At 33.6% G+C, this 9,479-nt stretch overlaps 1 protein-coding gene across 1 annotated transcript; it reads left to right on the forward strand.

The window, feature by feature from the left end:
- Window positions 1–1,681: 1,681 nt before the first annotated feature.
- Window positions 1,682–4,277, forward strand: LOC148847762 (Pentatricopeptide repeat (PPR) superfamily protein). Its single transcript, XM_088948582.1, has one exon. It carries the CDS (start codon window positions 1,934–1,936, stop codon window positions 3,314–3,316), a length of 1,383 nt encoding a protein of 460 aa, XP_088804708.1. The 5' UTR covers window positions 1,682–1,933; the 3' UTR covers window positions 3,317–4,277.
- Window positions 4,278–9,479: the final 5,202 nt, after the last annotated feature.

Consider the following 9,479-nt stretch of genomic DNA (forward strand, 5'->3'; position numbering starts at 1 on the left):
TCAAATATAAAATACATAAAAACACAAAAAATATAATAAATTATAGAAATTGAAAACAAAGTAATTTTTTTTTAATTGTAGAAACTATAAAAATTGAAAAACAAAATCAGAAAATAAAAAATGTAGAAAAAACACTGAAAATTATAGCAAAACACAAAAAATTACAAATAAATAACAAAAAATATAGGAAAATGTATAGATTGTAGAAAATAGAAAAATGAAAAAAATGGAAATTATAACAAAACATTAAAAATGCAAAAAAGACAAGAAAATTGAAAACTAAAAAAGGCAAAAAAAACTCAAAAAATATAAAGATTGGATAAAAATAGAAATTAAAAATATACATAAAATGCTAAAAATTATATAGAAAAAAGTAATAAATTTTAGAAAACAAGAAAATGATAAGTTTTTCAAAAAAAATCAATTATAGAACTACATAAAGTGATAAAATTTAAAAATTTATATATATATCAACTAAAAAGGCAAAAAAATTTAGAGAAAAAAGAAATGCTCATTTTAAAAAATATATATAAATTTTAGAAAAATAATAAATTGCAAACTAATAGAATGATAAAAATTTTCAGCTAAATCAAACAAAAATTAGACATTGCATCTAAGGAATATTGCAATAAATTTTCAAAAAAATTATTTCAGACGATCAAATAAAAATTTACAATTTTTTTTTTTTGCATAAATTTGTAAAGCCCTCAATGGAGATTTACATTCTAGATTCAAGTTGTAAAAATTTACAACACATCGCAAATATTTAAAAACACTAGAAATCTCTGAAATTTATGATCATTGTATTCGTTCCTCCACATCTTCAAACCAGAAATATGAGCGAGTAAGAGAGGGATGGTGATGCTGTAGTGGCAGGCCTTCAAACAATAGATCTAAGTGATAGAGAAAGAGGGTGGTGTGGCGCCCACCTAATGTAGATCTGAGCGAGAGAGGGTGATGCGACATCTAGGAGATCTGAGCGAAGTGGTACTATGCCCACCTACTATAGATTTGAGCGAGGGAGGGTGGTGCAGCATCTTGGAGACTTGAGCAAAAGAAAGGGCGGTGCGACACCCATCTACTATAGATCTGAGTGAGAGACTGTGGTGCAACGTCTACCTTGGAGATATGATTGAAGAGAGAGAGAGAGAGAGAGAGAGAGAGAGAGTTACTAGAAGATTTGAATGAGATGGTAGTGCGGCATATGGAGACTTGAGCAAAGAGAGAGAGAGTTTTGGGAGAATAAATCTAACCCTAAATGAGCCTTTTTCTCTAATCTACTAATTAGGGGCAGTTTAGTCATGAGAATTGTATGCTGACATGGACAACTTTTATTAATGAATATTAATGGTGATTTAATGGAATGTGAGTTTTAGAAAATAAAAGCTAACTGATATGATGAATTTTAGACATTTTGAAAAGTTATGATGAATTTAAGAAAAAATACTAAAAAGTAATGGTGAATTTAATATTTATGGTGCTTTAACCGAAGATGAATTTTGAAAAATAAAAACTCACTAAAATGATGAATTTTAGAGATTTCTTAGAAAATAAAATCTCAATGATTAATTTTAGACATTTTGATAAGTTATGGTGAATTAAGCAGAAATACTACCGAGTTTTAGACAATTAAAAAAAAGAATCCATACCATACTCGTCAACTCGTGGTGGTAGTTGATATCCAAAATCAAATCAATTTCAATGCGATCCGAATCCGTTCTAATTCCATGGGTAAGAGTAAGGCTTGGCAGTTGGCTCCAATATGGATTCCAACAAATCAAATTTGGATATTTGCTCTATCCGATTTGAACGAATTCGTTTGGCAGGTTGACGCCAACCAGAGGTTGATGTATGGACTGTGTCACTGTGGACCCTGTGAATCTGAAATTCCCAGTCTTCCTCAGTAGTATCACCGAAATTTGATGTATGGACTATGGACCCTCTACAGAAAGTATCTCCTTTCAGGCTTCCTTATCTCCTTCGTCGTGAGAAGAATCCCAAACTCGCTCTGCAACTCTTCCGAAACCCCAACTCAAACAACCCTTTGAAGCTCTTCCGTTACAGCCTCCCCTCTTATGATATCATCATCACGAAGCTTGGACGCGCCAAAATGTTCAATGAGATGGAGCAAATCCTCGCTCAGATGACCCAGGAGACTCGATTCATCCCCAAAGAGATAATTTTCTGCAATATCATCTCCTTCTACGGCCGCTCTCGCTTGTCCGAACAAGCGCTTCGAACTTACAATGTAATTCCCGCTTTTCGTTGCCAAAGAACGGTAAAATCCTTCAATTCTCTCCTCAATGCCCTATTGAATTGCAGAGAACTAGAAAAAATTCGAGAAATTTATAAAGATATTGGTCGATACGCGTCTCCCGATGTTTGTACCTATAATATCCTGATAAATGCTTGCGGTTTGAGTAACTCGTTGGATGATGCTTGGAAGTTGTTTGATGAAATGCGAATGAAGGGCATTAAACCGAATGCAATTACTTTTGGGACACTGATTTCTGTCCTCTGTGCCAATTCGAAGTTGGATGATGCTTTTAGATTGAAAGAGGATATGCTGAGGATCTTTGGTTTGAAACCTAATGCTTTTGTTTATGCTTCTTTGATCAAAGGCCTTTGTAAGGCCAATGAGTTGGATTTGGCCTTTAACCTAAAAGATGAGATATTGTTGGAGAAGAGTGTAGAGTTGGATTCAGCAATTTATACTACTTTGATAAGTGAACTCTTTAGGGCTGGTCGGAAAGGAGAGGTTTCTGGGATTTTAGAGGAGATGACCAGAATTGGCTGCAAACCTGATACAATTACTTACAATGCTATGATCTCTGGATTTTGTAATGAGAAGGATTTTGATTCAGCCTTTGCTCTCCTAAATGAAATGACAGAGAAAGGATGTAAACCGGATGTTATTAGCTATAATGTAATCATTGCTGGATTTTGCATGGATGGCAGATTAAAAGAAGCAATTGAGTTGTTTGAAGATATGCCAAGACGGAAATGTGCTCCTGATGTTGTGTCTTACAGGATACTTTTTGATGGTCTTTGTGACGGGATGGAGTTAAAAGAAGCAGCATTGATTTTGGATGAGATGGTTTTCAAAGGGCTTATACCTCGAGCTTCAAGTGCAAATAAGTTTGTGGGCATGCTTTGTCAAGAAGATAAGATGGATCTGCTAACTTCAGTCTTGAATACACTGGCAAAGGGAAATGCTGTTGACATGGATACATGGAAGGTGGTGATTTCAGTGGTGATCCAGAAGTCTGAGCTGTTGGATCTTTCCAAACTTGTTGATACCTTGGTTTTGTCATGAAGGAATTAATGAATATTCCCAATCGTGCTTTAGTTTGTATACTGTCTATAAAAACCCTTTTAATCAATTATCCCTGAATAACATGGGTATTTGAAGGCACAGGCTAACAGCATGTCTAGATTTGCTTCTTGCTGCCATACTGTTCTTTAACCGCCTGCTAGTGAATGGGCACTATGGACTTTACATGGTTAGCTTCCAATACACAAACGACAGATGGCAAATAAGAGTCAGCAAACAGAAAGTTTGGATTAACTCTAGGTGGAACTCTCGAATGGTGAACCAGTAAAACTGATCCAGACATTTATAACTACGAAATGACTGGAAACAAAAGTGACTATGGACATGCAACTTCTAAAGATGATAAATCTTTAGATGATCAAGTATGGGAGGAGGCATCAAAGCACTATGTGCCACTACATAAAGAACTATGTGCCTTCTTCCTCAATGGCCACCAAAAAACAGTTGACCATGTTAAGCATTTGGAGGACCAGGATCAGTCAATTGATGGACAGAGCTGGTCTCTCGTTTTTGTGAAGACTCAAGGGGCGGCATCAGGTGGGGGTAGAGGGAACAAAGGTTGTGGTAGATGCCCGAAGATTTGGAGTATTTTCATTTTTATTCTTGAGGTCGTGTGGTGGTCATATTTGTAGCCAGTTGATAAGGGGAGGAAGCGCTTCTTTCTTTTTTTTACTGGGAGGGAGGTGGTTGTTACTGGGTCTTGGGTAGATTGACATTATCACTAGGCGGGTCTCCTTTGTCTTGTACTCTTGTCCATGTAAGAGGTAGATTCTGTTATTTTGTGTTGGGCTGTGTTGCCGTCCTTCCTTTCTGTTTATCTTTTGGGCCTTAGGTCTGTCATTTGTATCTCTTCCTCTTGTATCTGGTTCAGATTTGCACTGCAAACAAACAGAGCCTAAGTGAAATTTTTGTTATCAATAAAAAGAACATTTCCATGTTATAATTTCCTCTTCATGGAATTGGTATATTGGAAGGTTGACAGTTTGACAGGTTCTTCCTCTTCTGTTCTAACTCTCGAAACCTTTGACCCAATGATAGACTTAACAATTTTCACTTTCTACCCCCACATGTCTTGATGATTAAGATTAACTCTCGAAACCTTAGGTCTGTTATTTATCTCTCTCCCTCTTGTATTTAGTTCAGATTTGCACTGCAAACCTTGGGTCTGTCATTTGGAAGGTTGACAGTTTGGCAGATTCTTCTTCTTCCTCCTGTTCTATTAACACTCGAAACCTTTAACCCAATGATAGATTTAACAATTTTCTGTTTCTACCCCCACATGTCTTACTGATTAAGAGCAGGGGCACCATTTATGTAAGGTTCAACAGCTGTTTTCTATGCATTGAGTGCGAAGTAAGGTTCAACAGTATGTGGCCACAAAATTGATGTCGATCACCAAAAAAATCATTTTTTTTTAACTAGGAGGAAAAAATTTTTTGAACCATTGTTTGATATTTAGATCAATTGATAAGAAAGATAGCAAATTCTCAAACAAGGAAACTTCAACACCTCCTTTCAGAAGGGGAATTTTATATCAAATAAGTTATCTATGCTATATAATTAAAAGTGTGAATGAAAGAGTGGAACTTTTATTTGATTAAAACACCTAAGTCTTGAATTTGGTCCCTCTCTAATTATAAGGAAAGAAATGTAATTTGAACAATCACTTTTATCTCATTAAGTCTTATATTTGAGGTATTAACATTCATTGAATCCAAATTTTGGTCCCTCTCACGTTGTGTGGGCACAAAATGTAATTTAAACTACTATATTTTTTCTCATTGAATTCTCTCTCATTAAGTGTTATATGTAGGGTATTAACTCCCATTTTTCATTAAATCCTATGTTATAACATATTAAAGAAAAATAAATGTGTTAAAGAATAATTATTTTTAGGGTAAGTGACTTAAACATACCTTGAGTTTTTCAAATAGAATTAAGTGTGTGTGTGTGTGTATGTGTATATATATATATATATAATAAATAATGTATAAATATATTTTAGATATGTTAAATGTATTATTTTATATTTAATTTATGTTTTTTAATTCAGTTTTTTATTTTATTTATTTATAAAAAATATTAAAAACGGCAATTTGAGGCCAAAAAAGGAATTTCCCCCCGAAAATAGCAGGGCAATGTGCCTTGGGATGCATAGATCTCGAAAATTACCTAAAATAAAAAAAAATATCACCATAATCAGACATTGGAGTGCAAAGTTATGGTCTCCAAAAGTTTTCTATGCATTGAGTGTGCAATCCGCGACCCGGTCACTGGGTCGAATGGGTCAACAATCGAATTGGCCGAGTTGAACAGTTCTTGACCAAGTTAATTGTTTTTTACCATCTGGCGGGTCTTGACTGAACCAGACCCGAAATCCAAGTGGGGTGATGATTTGAACGGCTCGACCAACCAGGTCAACGGTGGGTTGAAAACAGTGATCTCACATACACTGTTTTTTTTTTTATTAAAAAGCAATACAAAGCTTACTCCTTTTGATTGAAAACATGATCTCTCTCTCTCTCTTCCTATTATCACTCTTCCTCTCTCTCATTCACTTGTTGGATCTAACCATCCCAAATAGGATCAATTCGTATCTGCTCCCCTCTGTTCCCTAATCTTAATTGACCCCTTTGTATATTCAGCTATGTCACTATGTGTTTAAGTTAACTTGATTGAAATCTAAGAATCTATTGGGTTTATAGAGCAATCGCCATGGAAGCAACAACACATGATTTGAACCAATTATCGGTGGCTGCAAGAGGGGTCTTAAGTTAAATGTGGGATGGATGCAGAAGCATCAATATAAAAGAATCCCACATCACTCCAGCCATCGGATAAAAGATGTGAATGAGAAGTCAGGTCTCATATGTGCAAAGAAGGACGAAATAGGAATTTAAAAAATTTAAATGAGTTCCCATGTGATGTTTGATGAAGGGTATGTTTAAGTAGGGGTGAGAAAAAAAAAACCGAACCAAACAAAAAAACTGATCGAAACTGAATCAAAAAATCGATTAACCGAATCAGTCGATTCAGTTTCGGTTTGGTGTTTTTAAAAAATCGAAGCTACCGCTTCGGTTTCGGTTAACCAATTTAAAAAACCGACAGTTAATCAAACCGACCGGTATATATGTTTTTCTATATATTTTCTATATATTTATGTATATATATTTTATATATTATAAATTAATAAATACACATTATCTATAAATATATATATATTTATAATATATTATATATTATTTAAAATATAATATTTTATATATATTTATAAATTTTTATTATATATTTATATATATTTTTATAATAAATATTATAAAGTAAAAAAACCAAAAAATTGATGAACTGAACCATCGGTTAATTGAACCGGCCAACCGGTTAATCGACTGGTTTCAATTCGGTTCTGATTACCGGTTTTCAAAAAACCGGTACTACTGGCTTGGTTCACAAAAAAGGCCCACAGTTCGATTACCTGAACCATGAGCACCCCTATGTTTAAGTCCAATGGGGTCAGCCTACAATGTATATTTAAGTCTATTTGAAAAACACAAAGTACAGTTAAGTCATTTTATGAAAACTCAAGGTATGTTTAAGTCTTGTCTTTGTTTTTATTGATGATAGAAATAAAATATAAATTTGAAACCAATTAAAAAATGGAGTTATTTTCTAGTTTGGTGGTGAGTCAACAATTCAACTTTTTGGGCCACATTGTATCAACCCTTAATGTCATAATTAAATAATAATAATAATAATTTAAAAAGATGAAAATAATGCAAAAGCATAAAAATACAAAAAATATTGTAGAAAAAAAGTGGACATATCTCTAATATCATATATTCATCATATAAAATAAAAATAAGTATGACAAATAAGAAAAAAATTTATAAACAATATATAAAAAATGTAAACAAATTAGAAACATATTATTTACTATCACTCTCATCATAAAAAATTACCATGTGCAAAAGCACCTGCACATTTACTAGTGAAAAAAATGTCTTTGTTACTTAAACTGTACTACTCTTATTCCCCTTGCAAACTTTGTTGCTTGCATAAAATGTTTGTAGACCTATTCATCACAAAGAGCTGCAGTTTCTGTCTATGCCAAGTAGATAAGAGGTTGCAATTGTTTCTGATGCGGCCGGCTTAATGGCTTATTACGCAAAGGACAAGTAAAATGGAGCTGCTGAATGCTTGGATCCGAATTGCATTGCCTGCTAAGAGTTGACACTACAAATTTTCTTGGCTAAAAGACCGGTTATTAGAGTATTAGTTAGATAATGTGAAGTACTCTCCAAAATTGGATGCTTAAAGTATCAAAGAATAAAACGATTTCTTTGTTTTTACATCACTTTTAGTCCTGTCATTCAAGGGTGGACATGGGCACAATGGTTGGGTTGCTCCATTGCAATTTGGGTGATTAGGGTTCAAATCTTAACAACCTCTCTCCATGGAAGGTAGGGGTAAGGGCCGTAAGGCTGCATACATTTGTCCCTTCCCATACATTGCATTGGCAGACCCCTATGGGAGGGAATGGCTATTCCCTCAAATGGGGGAATGCCATTCCAGCAGGAATGGGAATGAAATTCCGATTCCACCCAACCAAACTATTGGAATTGGAATGGTCCAAGTCCAAACCCTACTCCTGCAAACCAAATGAGCCCTCATTTTCTTGTTGCTTTTAACTTGTAATAACTGAAATGGTTTAATTTGAGCCAATGAACCATTAGTTGAGATGGTCAGTTAGCATCTTTCCAAAATAGGAGGTGTGGGATCAAATTCATGGAAATATGGGCTTTGCGATGGGATTCACATGCACCCTGCTTTGTCTCTACCCCTCCCTTGTAATGCGTAAATTTGTAAGACCAAAAATTTTAAATTCAACTTGCAAAACTAAGATGACATAAGTGTCATTTTATGGTACTAGTAAGTGTGTACGTGGCAATTCTAGATGATGATAATTATAATAATAATATATCCAATTTTTTTTATAACTTTATGTATTTTTTATTTTTTTTGTTTTTTATTATTATTTAGATGCATATTGCAAAATTCAAATTTGATTACATACACCTCATTCAAATATGTGATAATCATATCGAATTGTGAAGTTTCAAGTATCATTGGCATGCCTATCTACTTGGCTAGACTTTTCTTTTTATAGTGTTTTATCTTTTTTGTGTATCTTTTTTCTTTTGCTCATTTATCAAAAACAATGTAAGATTTAAATAGAGAGAATGAGGCAAAAAGTAGTAGTTCAACTTATAATTTAAACCTTACAATTAAATAGGGACTAAAATAAAAAATGAGTATTTACTCACTATTTTAAAAACTGAACCAGACCAAATAGTTGAACCATTTTGGCTCAGGAACCAGTCAAGTCACTGGTTCTATTGTGGCCCTGAACCACTATTTTACAAAAAAAAAAAAAAAAAAAAAAAGTTGTTGAAAACTTGAAATGGTCAAATAACCATTGACCTATTCGGTTTAACCATTAAAATGTTCAACCCGATTAACGATTCTCGGCTTACTTTCAAACTAATTCCAAAATTATTTATTTATTTTAAATAGAATTTAGAAAAAAAATGAAACAAACTTTCATATCTCATAATCTTGTTCAATTATTCCTGATGATAAAATTAGTTAGGGTTTTTAGTTTTTTTTTTTATTTTGATTTTGAGTTTTCTCATTTGTGTGGTTCTTTTTAAGTTGTAACAAAAAAAATTGCAACTTCAATGAAGAAACCGAAAAATTGATGCAAGAGGTGAGAGATTAAACACCAATCTTATATTAAGATATGAAATACACCAAGTCACTAATGAAGCAAATGATCTGAGATTTGAAAGAGATTTAGAGAGACGAGAAAGATGTACGAAGAGGGAAAATGGTGTTGTAGTAATAGTGATGATGAACATGGAGATAGTTGCCAATGGCTTCTTCTTCTTCTTAGCACCTTATACTCTCCTTTAACCAACTGCCTCATTCTTAGCACCTTATACTTCCCTTTCATAATAATGTATATATATGGTGAACTTTAAGCTAATCCTAATCTAATGGTCAAAATAAAAAGTTACATTGCATTTTACATCTTACTGGTTTGACCCACTCAAATTAGATGGTTGAACTCCTGACCAGGAGATCGGAA

Source organism: Nelumbo lutea, chromosome 6, assembly GCF_056320005.1.
Source record: "Nelumbo lutea isolate HS-2025 chromosome 6, American lotus-T2T, whole genome shotgun sequence".
In the NCBI taxonomy this organism is placed as follows: Eukaryota; Viridiplantae; Streptophyta; class Magnoliopsida; order Proteales; family Nelumbonaceae; genus Nelumbo; species Nelumbo lutea.

Bases quoted from the DNA above. Each gene is read 5' to 3' on its own strand.
- LOC148847762 (XM_088948582.1), top strand. From the start codon at position 1,934: ATGGACCCTCTACAGAAAGTATCTCCTTTCAGGCTTCCTTATCTCCTT.